Source organism: Pezoporus flaviventris, unplaced genomic scaffold, assembly GCF_033815535.1.
Source record: "Pezoporus flaviventris isolate CSIRO_AGI_PZ_B2104156 unplaced genomic scaffold, CSIRO_AGI_Pfla_v1 ptg000083l, whole genome shotgun sequence".
Classification (NCBI taxonomy): Eukaryota; Metazoa; Chordata; class Aves; order Psittaciformes; family Psittacidae; genus Pezoporus; species Pezoporus flaviventris.
The window spans coordinates 9860413-9878585 of NW_026892631.1; the positions used below are offsets into that span (position 1 = coordinate 9860413).

General features: G+C 36.9%; 1 protein-coding gene across 2 annotated transcripts in view; it reads right to left on the bottom strand.

Moving 5' to 3' along the window:
- LRPPRC (leucine rich pentatricopeptide repeat containing) overlaps positions 1-18173 on the bottom strand; it is a 91146-nt gene that overhangs the window by 21608 nt on the left and 51365 nt on the right. For both annotated transcript variants that reach the window (XM_061475514.1, XM_061475513.1), the window contains exons 24-29: positions 17685-17809; positions 16960-17066; positions 4968-5036; positions 4617-4707; positions 1291-1433; positions 1094-1181 (exon numbers count right to left, since the gene is read on the bottom strand). In XM_061475514.1, coding sequence (XP_061331498.1) covers positions 1094-1181; positions 1291-1433; positions 4617-4707; positions 4968-5036; positions 16960-17066; positions 17685-17809 — 623 coding nt within the window. The remainder of the gene's footprint in view (positions 1-1093; positions 1182-1290; positions 1434-4616; positions 4708-4967; positions 5037-16959; positions 17067-17684; positions 17810-18173) is intronic.

Here is an 18173-nt window from a genome sequence, read left to right on the forward strand (position 1 = left end):
AAATACTCTGCATCTTGGCAAATACTAGGAATGGACTAATTTCCACCCCACTTTGAGAGGTCCAGTAATCTAGTTCTGACTCTGTGACCCTGCTTTGGGATGAGATGAATAGGAATGGATTTCCAATGATTTAAACACAGACTAAGCTAAAGGAACTGTAACAAAATACACTCCTCCTTTCTATATGCAAAGGCAAACACCCATGTATAAGTTAATTCCATTTTTATAGGAGGCAGGGAAGTTTGCACAGAAAAGCTGTTAATTTTTCATAGCAGAATTGATATGATCTCTCAAGAAGGCCATTTTATTTGTGAGGTGGTACCCACAAGCACAGGGGTTTGAAACTGCAAGCTGTGGGTCACATTTTGATCTTTTTTTTAATAGCCTTTATTTCTTTGGGGAACGCACAACAGGAGGAAAAGTTTGCAAATCCTACAGATAAATATGGACAACTTTAATCTTGGTTATAAAGAAGCTAAAGACGCTATGCACCACATTGAATCCTCCCTTCAAACAGAAATAAACAGCCTTGCAACATCGGCGGATAGAAAACAGACTAACAGATAAAAGCCAGCTAGGAGGAGAGCAATGGTTATCTCTGTAACATAGTCCCATCTCATTTAATCTTGTCTATTTAATTTCTTTGTCAAGTCTATACTTCAATAAGGTACCTGATGTATACTTTGGAACCATATCTGATCTCAGTGAGACTTCAACAGCAGGGGCAAATACAAGATCTCTGAACAACTTCTTTTAATAGGTAAGTGCCTCTCATAAACATGTCCCAGCTACAGCTATTTCACTTGGTATCAGTCTTTCATCTCACTACACTTCTCATGTCTCACACCATAAAACTTTTGACCAAAAAGCTACATTTTCTGGGAACCATAGAAACGTACATAAATTTAGTTTCTGCTGTTTAATGGATACATTTGAAACCCTAGAACACGGTGTTAACCCAACAGTATAAAGTGAACTACAGACCAGCAGTACTTCGGTAATTTGAAAACTGGCAACTTCTCTATACACTGGCTTTCAAACGAGCATTTAGAAGTCAGCATTTTTAAATTTAAAATTTTAATTTTAAATTTACCTTTTGCATTGTTTTTCCTGCAAAGCATCCTTATTTTTCTTTCTTCTTCACCAGAAACAGTTGAACTATCGGCATCTTCATGTCCAACCTTTAAAACAAACTCATTTAAATTACTGTAACGCTATATGTTAACACTTTTCAATGGAGAGAAGTATATTAAAAAGTGTTGTTAGCTAAGAAAGTTAAATGCCAGTTACCTTAGGTACCTCAAATGGAACAACCTGACCATTTTTTTCAAGTATTTGAGCCAGTAAGGTTAGCGTTTTCGCACGAGGAACAAGATTTTCTTCTTGAATTTTTGTCCAAACAGCCTCAGCCTTTCTCCAGTCATTGTTGTTATCTGAAAACAGATTCAAATCTTCAGTCAAAAGCACATTTAGAGTTTCAAAAAAGGTTATCTTTGGGAAAGAATTCATCAATTAATCATATACCTCTGCTTTTTAAGATCACCAACCCAAGAAGTTCTGAACTACTTTTAAAACACAGAGGATGCTAAAAGATGCAAACAACAAAAGGATTGTAGGGATTTTCACATTAATGAGAAATCGGCTCACAAACACTGCAGAAGCGCACCTCCTGGCTCATCAGTTCTAGTATTCTTCATTGTCCATTATAAAAACAACTAGGAAAATTTCTAAGTTATTACAAAACATTAACCCTCTAAGGTACCATTTTCTCAGTTCTATTCTGAAATTCTTCAAATTAAATCCTCTGGTTATGCAGCTACTGAAATAAAGCGTCTACACCCCAGAAGTTTAGGCCTTCAGGCTCTCATTTTGCTAAAAGGAAAAACCCTGAAAACCAAACAAAACCGACTGCATCTGAAGACTGCAAAAGGTTAAGTTTTCTGAAAGAGAAAAAATAATTGCTGCCAAATTCACAGAATAATTTAACTGTTTTCAACAAGAACAGCAATTTAGACATGCATCACTGTACCTAACTCCAATAAATAGAAAGCTGGACTTCTTGACTGAAACAAGTTAACTACATACATTGGGTGCTTTCTTGTGTCTCCTGTCATAAGTCACCAGAACAGCATTGGCTTCTGACTGTAGATCCTATTCACAGCTACCTAAACCCAACATCTGCTAACTGTGATCTGTCCATTCCATATTTTAATCCCAGAAATGAAGAGAAACAAAGCAAGAAGGCAGAGCCAGAAGGTGGATGGTGTAATGAATCGTTTGCTCCGCAGTATCTCAGCCTAAACCAGCAGCTCTTCAGCTACTCTTCCAACTGTTCATCTAGGGAACTTCAGCTTTTCAGTAGCTCAGGCTCCACTGCACTAAGTCAAAACACAAGGAAAAGCTGGAGCAGCAAGCTTGGAAGCAGCATGACACACTTGAACGTTGTTCTCTGGAACTGTTATACAGGTGGAGTTTCAAAGCAGCACGTGTGGCTTTGCAAACAATATTGCCATGCAATACTGAAACATTACAGTGCAATGTTCTCTTCTTCCCAAGGCACAGCATGGGTTTAAATAAACATAGGGATATGTAAATGGGCTGGTTTGAGATCCATGCCCACTTGCAACAAAGTTCTGGCATTGCTTCAGCTTTTTGGAAGTGGCAGCAAACTTGGTGACTAAGTAAAATAAAACGATTGGTTTTAAGGACTAAATACTGCAGATAACATTTTAATTATGTCAGATTATTATGGCAGTTAGAAGAGTAGGACAGAGAATTTCTTCACACTTTTTCATGTGCCTGTGCCCCTAAGGCCTCATGAGGCCACATCTAGAGGACTGTGTCCAGTTCTGGGCCCCACAACTATAGAAGACATGCTAGAACTGGGGCAAATTTAGCCATCAGGACAGACATGGGGCTGGAGCAGATGAGGAACAAGAGGAGGTCAAAGAAGATGAGTTTTTCGGCAGCCTGGAGAAAAGCAGGCTAACAGGACAGACTTTTTGCTGTCTTTAGTTACCTGGAAGTTACAGAGAAGAGCAAGTCAGTCTCTCCTTGGAAGCACACAGCAAAGTATAAAAGGTGATGGTTAAAAGCTGCAGCAACAGAGTGTCTGAGGATGATCAAACCCTGGAAAGGGTTGCCCAGGGAGGCTGTTTGATTTCCAACTTTGGAGGCACTCAAAGCTTTACTAGACAAGGACATGATGTGATTTGAAGTCTTCCTAGCTCTGGGAAAGGGCTAGGCTTACAACTCCTGAGGTTCTCTCCAGCGTAAATTCTGTGATTCCAAACAACCAAATGCATTGTTTTCTACATTTTTGATCACAGCTTGGACAAGATGGTATTCTTTTTAATGTGCCTAAAATACATATGAAGTTATGGCTACTTTCCACTGCGCTTGTGCACGGAGCAGCTTCAATAGATAGTCAATAATGGTCGAAAACAGGAATGTGCATGGGTTTTGTGTTTTATGATGACAGTAACCCACAAATGTTTTCCACTTCTTTGAACAGATGGAATTGGTTTTGTCTTTTGAAAGATGACTGAAGATTTTGCATGACAGAAGTTCATAAACTATATCTTCTTAGATTCTCTTCCTAGCAGGCACACTGTCAGACTTAGTCACTGCCAGAGGTGAACACGATGAGTAGGGAAATAGGAAGGCTCCCTCCCTGTTGAGCCAACATTGCTTTTCAGGCCTACCTGACTTTTGATGGTGAACCAGTATGCGCAAAGCCAGAACTGGGTAATGCTGGATTTTGAAGCTAAGGCTGTTCAGGAAATGGAAAGTAACAAAGTTCTCAAGAGGTCTCTTGTCATTTGTTTTGTGGAAGTACTCATCCCTTCTGCTTAGGGGAAGTGGAATGGGGAAGAAGCCTCTTTTATTACCATATGAAAAGAAAACATTGCTAGCTCTAGCCAACCAAAAATACACACGGGGAACAGCCCAAAATTACTTCAAGCTGAAGCGCAAGTATTGGCCATACTAAATATATCAAATTGCTGTAATGGCTCATTAATACCTACACACACATATATTTTCAAGACTCCAAAATAACTGAAGCTTACAAATTTTTTTAGTTTTGGTTGACAGAGTAACAAACCCAGCACAGACTGAAAAAATACATAAAAAGAGGAAATTAAAACCACTACAAATCTACCCTACATTAAGTCTCTAGCATAGAAATAACCTTCCAATTTTAAAAACTGTCATGTTTCTGTGAATGAAGCAAAAGTTAAATTGTAGTTGGTGAAGAACTGGTAGATTAAAAAAACAACATTTAAAAATGCAGCTTTCCAAACCAGATCAAAATACAGAAGACTCCGGGTCTTTATCAGTTATGAAGATGTAACAAATATGCAGTGTTACGTCTTTAAACATATGAAAGCCATAACAGAGTAAACTTTCAAATTAGGACACAAGGCAATAGAATGGATTGGAAGACTTGGACTATGTAAGTTCTAGGTAAGTGTCAAAAATCCCCTATACTCTCTCCCTCACAACACGCCTCAGAGATGGTATCCAGGCTAATTGCGTATCAGGATAAAACTCTCCAATTCAGGGTTATTTCCTATCTCCAAGCACAAACCAAAACAGATCACAAGCTCACTTACCACAAAGTTGAAGCAAGGAGCAGTACATCTCATTTCTATCACATTCAAACAGATTCTGAGTTAATTCTACTAACTGTTCCAGTGCCTCCATCTTTAAAAAGAGAGAAGAACATAGTTACATCTCAGCCAAACTATTTTTCCATGTACGTGCCCTTACATGCCGTGTGCATTCAGCTAAAACAATATTTCTGTTTAAGTATACACCAGCATTTACACAGAGCATTAAGTTCACCTCATCAGCCTGTCACACGTCCTTTCACAAACATAAAAATCAAGCAGTGAAATACTTCCAAACAATTTTTCTTGGACTCTAATGACAGTTACATAGAAGACATCATACAAGCCACGTACCTGATTATTTGATATACACTTCTTTACAAACCACTGCAACCTTCCAGAGTGGGCTCTCAAGCCAGGAGTCTGTAAAATATTTCCAAAAGAAGAAACACATTACTTCACATAGAACATTCTAAGAAAAAGAAAAGTGAATAAAACTTCATAGTTTTGGGGTTGTTTTATTGGGTTTTCCTTTTTGAAAGCTGAATGAGACTACAAGCTCACAATTACGTTAGGCTACATTTATAAGAGACATAAAAATTGCAGTCAGTTTACTGAAGATGTTTTCCTTTATTGTTGAACACTACCAAGGGAGCTGATTTAAAATACACTTTAGATGAGCTGAAATGTTAAATAACTTCTACCACCACAGTAATAGAGTATTCTTCCTATTACCCACAGTAATCTGTTGTATTACTTGTGGCAGAGAATTACACAAATACTTCCAAACTGTCTCTTCCCAATGAAATGTTTGTATTCAACACCACTGCAATGTCTTAACAACTAGAAAACCATGCCTCTCAGCCACATCATCACCAGCTGGTACCCCTTCTCTGCCAACATTAGACATTTTCTTACAACTAGTAACACCTAGTACCAATTGTGCTTTTAGATACTGACTTCTCTTGCTACTGCTCATTAAGAAAAGCAAGGATTTATAGAGCAGTAACTGTTACAACTGCAATGTGCTGCCATGCAGGTGCCAGGTATGCTACTGTAAGGCAATTCTTATCCCATGCAAAAAAAAAAAAGGCAGAGCAAAGGCTTACTAAAGTTTTGTACATGAAGGAATTGATGTGTAATAGTCAATACGTCCTAGTTCTTTCTGTTACTAATTTTCTCAGGTTTGATGAGCCTTTGCTTGCTTATTCATTCCTCTCATTTTGAGCAGACTACAGCTACAGAATACAATCTCAAAAAGGCTTCAGTCATTGGAAGCTCCTCCTGGTACAGACTACCACATTGTGCCATCTCAGTACCACCGACCATAATCAAAATATTAGTTCCTCCACTTAAATAAATTCTTAAACACAGGAAAACTCACAGGCCTTAAAGAAACACATTACAGACATGCCAGCACTTATGTCCAGCATATCTAAACATATGATACAAAGAAACGGCCTGCAAAGCACCCATCATTTTCACCTCTTAACCTTCCCTCTCTTGGGGAGTACTTAGGTTTAATTTATACTCTCTTGTTTTAGCACAAGGATCATTTACGTAGAGTATTTTGCTTTCATTTCAGGTGTCCAGATTCATATTAATACAGCTCAAAGTGATTCCAAGGAAATGTCTGTTCATCCCTACAGAGAAACGTGTGTTTTGACTCATGAAGGCTTTTAGCTGTTAATATTTTAAGAAATCTCTGTTTAAACATGAAATGTAACTTCCAAAACTTGAACTCCACTTAGCATAAAAGAGGCAGCTCGAACAAGAAGTTGTGAGAAATACCGAGTCTCAGTTCCAAAACAGTGGAAACAATTACCGTTGAAAAAGTCAAGTTACCTTCTGTCTTTTTAACACAGATAATTTCCTTTTCCCATATTCCTAAGTGCAAAATTATTACCATTACATCTTTCTGAAATAATTCAGGATATACCAGAAACCGCCATGCAAAACTTCAGTCAAAACCATTACAATCTGATAAGTAGACAGGAAACAGTGTTCTGCAGAGTAAATATTAGGCCATATAATCCTACAAGTCATCCAAGCCATTTTATTCAATCATTGTAAGGTTTTCAAAGAAACAGGACATTAACCCCACGGTTTTTCAAGATGGGGCATCTTCTCTGTGTATTTAACTGCACTATAAAAACAGTCTCGGACCAAGAGGTTAGAGAAAAATAGTGGCTTTCTCAGCATTCAAAAGTGGTAGATATAAACAGTTTTGCTTCCCAGGTACTTGCTTTTTTCCCATTTTTTTCCCCCCACATTTATGATTATAGATACTGTTCAGTGCTTCTTTAAGAGCTACTAAGCAGTTTCACATAAAATATGCTGAAAACTAAGTCAAGAATTAACATCTTATACAACAGGCTCTTGAAAATGAAAAAGAAAATAGTATGCTGCCTGCATCTGTAGCTAATCCTCTTTAGGACATGGTAAAATTCAAATGCTGAATTCACTTACAACTTCCAATATCATTGCTGATCCGAATGCCAATGAACTCAAAGCTACAAACTTTTTATAGTAAATCCTTTCCTGTTCAGAAATGATTGATGTGGCTGTCACTACAAGGACAGCTGAGTTATACAACAGATATCCCTGTGTTTCATTTTGAAATTGAGAAGTGTTTTCACATACTGCAGGTCTCAATCATCAAAAGAACATCTAGGTCAGATTAACTAAATCTCCAGGGCTTGCCTGATAGTCCATATTTGTAGCTTATCCCTTACCATCTTAGGGCATTTTAAACATTGCATTTAGCAAGGAGCAGACTTTCTACAATGCAGCAGACTAAAATACAGAATAAAAGAAAAATGCAAGTTATAAAAAAATTAAGTAAAAATCTGTTACTTTCATTACTTGTCCAAATCCCCTTTTGCAATATTGCTCTTGCTTGTTTCAATGGAGGGAAAAAACAATATATAAACCCCTATTATTCTTAGTGGGTTTGGGTTGGGTTTTCTTTTAGGCTATTCACTCCTTCAAAGAATCAAACAACTACTTAGAGTCTCAAGTAATTTATACATTATATAAACCAAACATGGAGGTTTTCTAGCTTTTACATTCTCTTGGAGTGCAACACAGTTGGGCTATACCAAACCAAAGGTTCATACAGCTTCTTGTCTCCCTAACAGCGCCTATAGGAGAACATAGAATGACTGAAAACGCAGCAATACTTCCCCTTTAGTGCCCTTTCACTGTCCAACTAGAGGGTCAGGGCGTCACACTGTTCATAGAAAGTGATTTCTCTCCTGTGAACTTTTCTGGTTGCCCCTGGAATCCCGTAAAGATTTACCATTCCTAAGACCCTTTGGCAAAAGGCTGCATCAACCACCTTATGCAGAAAACAACCACTACCACTTTTTGTTTGTTTTCAGCCTAGCCACTACTAGTTTCTACTTGTATCAGAAGGCAATGCACAATTGATTTTTCTTTATCCTTTCTATTTCATACTGATTTCCTGAGTGGTATAATTCCCTGTGGTATATGGTAATTCCCTATTTCACTGTTTCTTTTCCAGAATACACAGAACTCAGCTACTCGGCTATATCTCCTATAGAAACCATCCCACACTTTTGATCACGTTTGTCACTACCTTCCTGAGGCTCAGCTTACGACCCTACAGTAGCTTCCTGAGTCAATACTTTCACACACAGAAAGGAAAACTAACCAGAAGGGGCAAAAACATGCTGCATCTTCAGAACAACTCTTGCCAAGCAGTACTCAAAAACTGCATGAATGCAACAATCCTAACATACTGAATACATCTGGTTTGTTTGCCTCCTTCCTAGAACCAGTCACTTCAGACAGGTGACTTCTGTACTAACATTTTTATTTGAGCTAATTTCTACCTATTACAGCTGAAAGAAAACAGATTGCTTGGGAAAACAGTGACCTATCAGGGAAGAATCTATTTGATGTTTTCCCAGATTTTCAGATAATTATGGAACTATTCAAGTTCGGGTTAGCGTTCTGTAACTGTTAAGCTAACAGAGCAACGCTATTTTTTTACTTGTAAAAAAAGCTTTACAGAAGCCATATGGAAAACATTTATTTCTCTCTACTTGCCTAAAGCAACCTTTTTCTCTTTAAACAGAAAACTTGCAGAGAAAACCCACAAAACCCAACAGAGCAGAAACCCTGTGGTATTGTTAAGAAAGAGGACTTTCAGAAAACTAAAGAGTTTCCAGTACACCCCTTTTGCTATAGCTGGCTTACGATGCACGATTATTTAAAAGCCAACAGAAGTAGCTGGCTTTTCATTTGGCATATACATAACATGAGATGGGTGACTTTTGTTTTAACCTTCCAAAACTGCACTTCGACAAACTACTGCCGTGCACTGCTTGCATATCCTGGACAGCTAATTCTAGCCTTTCACAGCGAAACTTCACTGCAAACAACACACTAATTCTAACCAGTCAAGTTTAACTCTGGCCTCCTTAAGCGTTTTACGTCTTCTTCTAAATCCTTACATTTTCTTCCTAAAGTGCACTCTTTATTTAGGGAAATAATTGCACTTAGAATCACCAATCCAAACACGTTCAAAATAAAAAGTTCAATTTTATAAACACCATCCATGCTGCACTGTCTGACAGCATTTTTTTGGATGGGTAGAACCATTCATGCCTCTCTCTGCAGCTGAAAAAGCCAGTAATAATAAGAGACAGCTAATGCTGCCGAAGGAAGAAGAATGTTTCATGATGAGTTACATCAACAGCCATAACAGACTTATGTTACCAGTACCAGAACCAGTTACTGAGATTTAGATGCCAAAGCAATGTCTTGCAAGAAAATGCGTTACTTCTGCAAACAGACAGCCTTGAACAGACAGCTATAAGAACTGATGTATGTCATTTCTAACAGCGCACTCTAACATAAGCATCAGAGAAAACAGAACATTTGATGGGAAGTTCTTAATTTAAAGACAGACTTTTCCCTGATTCCACAAAAATGTCTATGAAATTCTCACAAATTCTTCAGTGAAGCCTGGGATATTTCTGCCTGGCAGATTACTTGAACAAAGTTTTATACAGAATAAATGCTGTATGCTATGCTTTAATTTTCTTCTATGTTAAAACTCTTGGCGAAAGTCCTCACTTTTACTACACTAGCAGGTGTACTACCTCATCAAAAATGAGAACAAAATACACAGATATAAAGTTTCTGCACCTTATGTAGTCATCTAAGTATAGTTGATAGGTGAGATGGTTAAAATTACCTTACATTTGTTATACTTCTACCTCTTATTAAATACTCCACCTTCAAATGGCAACATATTAATTTCACAAAAAAATCAAATACTAAAACATATACTTAAACATTTTTGAAATAATCTTACATTTGTTTTGCTATATATAAAACAAATACACCATTTTGCTCTATTTCTTCCACTGTCATCTTCGTAGCATAATGTAAGTGAAGCATCACAGTGGGATATATAGAAAACACAGAAGGACCATTTTGATTACTGGCTCTGAATGTACCAACTTTTACTCAATACTCCAGAAGTGTAAAAGATGCAGCTTTAAAGACTAAGTGATCTAAAATTAACCTGTGCATCAAAAAGCCTATTTTCTGGTGCAATCATAACATCTGTCTGAGCAACCTCGTCTGCTGGAAGGTGTCCCTGCCCATGGCGGGGGAGTTGGAACTAGCTGGTCTTTAAGGTCCCTTCCAACGCAAATGGTTCTATGATTCTTTCCTGCTCAGCTTTTAAAAGTCATTGTACTACTAGGACGACACTAGAGTTACAGCAGTACACGGCTGAGAGGCAAGGTTTTTCCTACAAGTCCATTTTCTGCCTTGGAAACAGTTTAGCTCTTGGGAATTTAAAAAAATTGTTTCTTTGGTGATGGCATGGAAAGAAATTCCCATTCTTTAACTTTTGCCTTTCTAAACAGAAGAAACAAAACCCTGCAAACTGCTCGTAACCAAGATGGGATTTCTCTAAAACAGTAATTGCTATTGTTATTTGTAATCTATTTTGCTCAGAAATAAAAGCGACTAAACACCCTCCAAACTCCTGATTTCCTTAATGAGAAGCTCATCTGAAACCTCCAGGCACTTGCACAACATTTTAGGCAAGTGATAAATGAAAACTTGAATACAGTAAGATCTGTATCTTCAATATGACTCCTTTTCATGTTTGATAAGGAGGGCAAGTGCTTTTATGCAGCAGCACCAGAGTTTTGAAGATTAGTTGCTCCACTGCAAATAATGCCTTCAAAACCTACTCAATTATAGCATATTTGGTATTTTATTTGCACTACCAGATATTCCACGAAAGACAAAAGGACACACATCTACATACTTATCCTCTAACTCTCCTGTTGGGAGCAATTACAATTCAAACTCATGCTCTCCTTTCTGCCTATCCTACAATCACGCAAGGTAGCAACTAGCCTACTTGTAACTAGATTAATTTTTACATAAAAAGCAGCTGCAGTTCATAATAAGAAAATAAGAGAGGCTGCAGCCTCCACTGGGAGAGTTTTTAGTGTTGGTCTGTTGTTTGCCTTCTTTTCTTCTTAAGTATGTGTTTGCCTCAAAGCTTCTAACAGTTACATAATTCACTGAATTTACCAACACAATGAGTGTCTGTTTAGTAAATACCTGTGATTTTATTTATTTCACTTGAAACAGGTACATATGCTGCTTTATGTTAGCAGACATGGAGAAAAATATAAGGCAACTTAAGTTATTTTCCAAAAATACCTACATAAAAATAGGAAAAAGCTTTACAACTTTAGCATTACTCATGACAACTGAGACTGGTGTATGTTTAAACGCTAGTGGAATATTCTACATTTACCAGTAAGATTTCCAAGGTATATAATGCAGTGAAGTACTATTATTTAAAAATAAAAATAAAAATCATGAGACAATAAGAAAACCTCACAACAATAAATATGTCGGAAGAAAAAAGTGACAAAAATATGCAAAACCCCTGCTCAAAACAAAATCCTCAAGGATGTTCTAAATTCAAAGCAGCAAAAATTTTCTCTTTGTATTGTGATGTGGTTTTATGTTGTGCGATGAATGAAGAAAGTATGATAAAACTCGGTAGCATCTCCCCTCTAACACAAAAGTCCCTGGAGCTAAGAAAGGATGCACAGTTCTTGCCATGACCCCACATTCCAAACATTACCCTCTCTCTTTCTGGAAGGAATTTGTTTAGTAGTCATCTCCTTTACTGAATTTACTTATTTGAAACATATTCCTTTGATTTCTTTTAAGAAAGCAGTACTTAAGAACTTCTAAATAACATGCACTGAAGTAGTAAGCATCCTTTTTTTAATTAACCCACACGCACATGTACATAGGCATGAACACAAAATCCAACTTCACTAACAGCTGTACCAGAGTCAAGTTTCATAAGGAGTAGTAGTAATGCTTTTATTAAGACTAACAGGACCCAATAGTAAGAAAAAGAAAATTAAAGACTTTTCTTGTAGTAACAGGGCTTGCGTGCCTGAAAGCTCTTCAGCCTTTCCCCTCCCTCAGTCGTATACAGATACTGTCATAAAAGCTACTACACCCCCTACAAACTACTCCCCTCAATCTCAGACCACTGTTACCTAATGCAATTTGCATTCAACACTCACAGATATTTAAATTTAGTTCCAATCATCTCAACCCTTTCCTCAACAGGACCAAAAATAAGTCTTTTCAGGTAAATTCAGACACCAGATATACCCACCAGGAAATTACACCTAAAACCGCCACAAACTAAATCCTGCTGTCACACATCAAGAAAGCATCTTCTCCCCCTAGTTTATCTCCAGCATAAAATCAGGAAGACTCAATTTTATGATGTAGATTCTTAAAAAAAAAAAAAAGCAATCTGGAAGAAAGAAGATTGTACTCTCTCAATAGCAAATAGAAATATCCTCATTGTTTTTAATGGTAGATTATATCCAGTGGCAACTGGTATCTTGAGGTCTGCTGACAGTGGATGTCACAATTCTTTGCTTAAATCTATTTACCTCCTGAATTAACTTGACATCTGTTGATAGATATATTCCTGTACAGTAAACTCACCCAAAACAGTTCTTCTGTCAAGTCTTGAATTTCAGCAGCAAATACCTTTTGTTGCATTTATTCACATCGGAACACATTTCATTAAAATACTTCAAAGCCATCTGTCCATTATTTCTTAACATAAATGTCTTGAGATATGGTATGATATTTAACTATTATATATAAATGACACAAAAGGAGCAGAAAGAGAAGAAAGTATCACACTTAAAACCCAGTTAAAACAATTCTTAAGCCATGCATTATGCAGTGCCATTTTGCCAAGGGAGGTTCCTCTAGGGGTAGCAAGCTTGTACAGGCTGATCTTCTGCCAAAAAAATCTGCTATTCAGTTCTTTCCCTATATCCTTATATCTTTCCCTATATCTCAAATACAGAAATCCTCCCTTCGCCTTCATTTCTAGTAAAACTACAGAGTAAGACCAAGAGCTTTACTCCTTCATTGAAGAAACAATTTTAATAGCTAATGTGATTGGATCTAGAAAGATTTCAAGAACTGTCAAACGAAAGACAGCTGAACATTTTCTACCAGCTCCCAGTTCCTACCACAGGAGCCCATATGCTCCCAACTAAAAATGCCAGTGACCTTATGCCATTTTTTAAAGTGGTGCTTGTTTTTAATCAATTTTATCAGTGCAGAAATGGATCTGACACCAGTTTAAAACCTTGCATACTTTAGCCACACGTGTACAGTATTCACTTCTACCATGAAAACATGGTTTAGGCTTTTGTGAAGCAGATTTACAGAAGGGTTTGCTTGAAACTCTGCTGCAGGACTACACAGTACTTAATCATAAGTCTTGTAACTCTAAAAGAAAGAGCCAAGCGTGGACAGGGACTTAATTATACACAGATTAAGAGAGTATTTTCATAATTGCATTCAGCATGAATAATAAATGAAAATAGGGCGAGTCTCAAAATACTCAACCGTCATGCAGGTGAAACAGCTACAAGTAGGAGATCTCAGTGCAAAACGGAGAGATCACCAAATAATTAAAACTGGGCCAAAATGACAGACAACTATATTCTAACTGCTTTAGGCAGTGAAATCTTTAAACCTCCATGCATCATGCAAAGAGAAGAAAAGAGTAACAGGTAAAGGGAGAAGTACATTCCGCAAAGGTGGTGTAACATTCCAAGGAAAAGTGAGCTAGTATGTGACCTTCAGGTAAGGAGCAAGGAGAGAGGTGTGCCAACTTGGTTTTGACAGGATCACCTTTGAAGGACTCAAGACAAAAGCTAACTTATCAGCTGATGTGCAAGTAAGAACTGAAGAATAAATCATGCTTTGATGTACTACAGCACCCAGTGATAGAACGTGTTCCCAGGGGAAAACAAAAGAGCATCTACCAACACATCCACCTACCAGCATAACTTAATGGGCTCAGGAATCTCCAGGCACAGCTAGAATAAAATAGACTTTACAGAGCAGCCAAGGGTACCTCATTTGGAAGCACTGTCTTTGAGACAGGCTTTCTTCAGCAGCTAACTGCCACAGAACAAGTAAGAACAGACTTTCAAAAGCTGAAGAAGGCAGTCAAGCAGCACTGTAAAAACCATTACCTTACCCATCACTCTGTGAAGCCTTACAGCCTAGAGTTCCATTTCCTGCCTCCCAACAGCCTTCTCAATCACAGCTTCTCTTCCACTTAACATCGCTTCAATAGACTTATACCATCAAACTTAGCACACTATTCAGCTTACTTGTTCTAGTATTGGTCAGGTGCATTCTTTGCTTCATCTCCTTTCTATTCATCTTTCGTCATCTTTTATACTATTATTCTCTACTTAGTCTTGATGTCCTTCCAACAAGCAGACGAGCTCCAGAGCTTTCAGCTTTCTATGACACTATGCCGTATATATATTCTTGCCCTGCACACCTATGACTTGTTAATGTGCATACACAAATGTGACCTAATTTTTATAATCTCACTCAAATCTTACCCTTCTCATTTCCCACTATTGCAAATCAATTGTACTTTACCAAAGGCTGAGATACAAGAGTTATCTTCTTATTCCTGGGTACTCTTGAGTTTCAAGTTTTTCAAAGCAGAGGTTGTCACAATGTTTCATACAAGCATCTAGTGTACTTCTGATTCTTAAAAAATATCAAGTTCAAGCAGAGGCAGAGGTCTCCCAATGAGTAAAACCCCATTTAAATGACTGTATCCTCTGTGGTCTTCATTTCAGTAGCTCCTATGGGAATTTTTCTTTCCAGCTTCATTACTACCCTTTTAGATACTCTTAACTCTGTAGATACTTTGAAAATAAAATGATATCACTAAAATCAACGGACCACCGTATTCAGTAATATATGATAGAAGTACACGCTGAAAGATAATCTATGCCTAACATGCGACATTATCTAGAAAGAGAAAGCAGTACCAACTGATCCCTTTCACTGAATATGGAAATGGAATAACAATCTGAGAAGTAATTAAGCTGCAAAAACCAGTGGACTAAAGAAGAGGATACACATACAGCTTGCAGTCCATCTTCCACATTATGCCGATTAAGGCTTTAACTTACCAACACGCAGAAGAGTAAACAGTAACTTGTTACTGGTTTAAACCAATAAAAGCTATTTTCCCATTCAGCAAAATACCAATTTTAAGATTCCCCCAACCTCTGGAAAAAAAGTATTTGAAAATACTTAATGTAAATGCATACTTAAAATATAACACAACGTATAGTAATTGATTTTGCGCTGGTAAAATACATACATGCTATTCCTACCTAAATTCCTATAGTCCTAAAAATTCCAGAATTTAAAACCTTTTTTCTCAACAGCATATATAAAACTAATTCATACTTAACGGAATTTTGTTAAGAGCAAGAAAACCTACCACAAATTGCATAGAAAGCAATGAAAACTTCAATTTAGTCTGCAGATATCAGGTGCTCAGATTTACACTTAAGTGTCTGTTTGTGATTAGAAATAATTTATGATTAATCACCAGATACTGAGTATTTGCAGAGATAATGTGGCCCCTCCAAAGAAAATGAGGAAAGTTTCAAAGCCCAAACAATTCAATTAATTGCTTACTGTCCTACTTAACTGTTGAACTGTCACCACCAATTTTGAGACATTAAATGCCAGTATGAAAGAAACAGCTGCTATATCACAACAAGTACCAGTTTCACTCGCTTGATTTTACTTCCAAATATCAGATTTCATCCTTTTACCTCCTATATGCTTTAGTAATTATAAAACAAACTCAATTCCTCAGTGCCATCCTCTGTCAGATACTATTTCTATTCTTCTGTATTATAAGACTTCAAGCTCGAAAAAAACTTCAGGCAAAAACGTCAGTGCTTTAACATTGTGCTTAGCAGTTTCCACACACCCCTAGCAGGACAATATTGGTCTACTGCAGACAAACAAGCAGATACTCAGCTAAGATTTTTTAAAAGCAAGAATTCTATTAGATAATTCAATTAGGGATAACTGGTATTTCAAATATTCTAGGGGGAATTGGGAAAAAAGCATACTTTGTCTTAGGGGAAAAAAACCCCTCCAAATAGGTTAGAGTAGTGTATGTATACATATATGTATATGACAAAACCAATGAGGATAAAAGTATTACTTTTTCTGCAAGATGTCTCTTTCCACACATTAACCGGAAAACTTATGCAGCATTTTGAAAACGTACAACTGTGTTAAGAAGAAAAATAATCACAATCTGGGCAGACTCTGCAGCTGCCCCTTTGACTTATCAATTTCAGTAAGCACAATTTCAATCAAGTCTAGATAAAATATACTAATCCTAAATAGACCAAGTTTGTCACCTACCACTTCCTATAAGCTGCTTACTATCCTGAAAAGAGAGAGAGAGAAGAAATGCTAAATTAAATGCCAAACAGTAGCAGACAGCGCTTGTTTGGCTGATTAACTTGTAGACAAGCATTACAAATAAATCTGAGCATGGTCTGCAGCAAATTAAATTCCAGTGCTTTTAAGAACAAAGAATTCCTTCGGAAAGAGGATTAGCAACTTTACACCCAGGAATGCCAGTTTAATTTAATTGTTCCACAATCCGATATTTAATATGCAAATATCATTTTGATAAATAACAGCAATTTTGAAAAAGTGAGGAAACAATTTCAATATACAACAAGACTCATTCTCTTCTGAACTGTGATTATGCAACATAAAGCTGGTTGAAGGCTTTTTTAATTACTGGGATTGAATTCTATTAACATGAATCAGAACAAGTCTAATTAAAGGTTAAAAACTTTAAATATTTCTAATTAAGAGCCTAAATAGCTCCACTATTAGAGTACTACATTTAAAATCCCACCTCAATAACCTTCCTGGCCTCTTTGTATTTTCCTGTTTGTAAGAAGGCGAAGAAGAGATCATAAAGAGCCATCATGTCACCGTATTCTCTGCTTATAAAATCTGAAACTGAAGAGAGAACAGAACTGATGAGTTTACTAAAAAACACTGAAGCATTTTGATACATACATCAGATTTTGTTAATATTAGTGTTTTCCAGGCACCTCAAACCTCCAAGAATAAGCCACAGGGAGATAAATTTTGAAACATATGGAATTATTGCAACATATTGCACAATTTGTTGCAGCTTTGCAAATGAATGTTAATTTTCAAAGTATTTTGAACTGCATTCAATAAAATAGACTATATATTGGAATTCTCTCTCTACTTGTAGAGAGTGGGGATATAGGATTTCTTAAATGCATAACTATTTGAAAATTGCATTGTTTTACTATTGTTACTACCGAGTTGTTTCTTCATAGTTATATACATAGCTAGAACAAGTATTAGCACTCATCTTGGAAAGTTCGATGCTGTATTATCCGAACATTCTAGTTCTCTGCATTTAAAATTAATATCAAGTTTCAATCTGAAGAATGTAGGCATCAGGTGCTTTAATGTTACACATATAAACACCCACCATTCTTTTTTCTTTCAGCTGAAAGAAAGGATCTACAAACCCTGGAACAAAGAGCCTCCAGAATACACCCTATATAATTAGACAGCATTTGACTACATGCAACTAACCCTTTTGCAGAAGATCAGCATCTCCTTTTTCTATGAGTCTACAGTAGATGTTATGAAGCTGAAGAACTTTACCATACTTCTTATAACAGTTGATTAAAGCTTCCAGAGCCGCAGGCATGTCATCCCTTGGGGAATGAAATAAAACAAGAGTAAAAACAATCAAACATCACAAGCAGGAGCAGTCCATGCTGAACCCATTTCATCCTTGAAAATTCCAAGGAAAAACTCATTCTGCAGTCTATAATCCAAGAGCGCATTTCCCCACCAATATGCTACAGTTATTTATTAATTAAAGGTAGAAGGTTCCCTACAAACAAATACCAGGTATGCCTGACAAACACAGACATGAAAACAAGCTACAGATTTATGCTTAAACTTTCTATTGCATCACCACTATTCACTGCAAAGTAAACAAAGGTGTGAATGTTGCTCATCATCAGATGCACTTCTGAAGTAAAATTTAAGTTCTGCTATGTATTTTTGTGACAA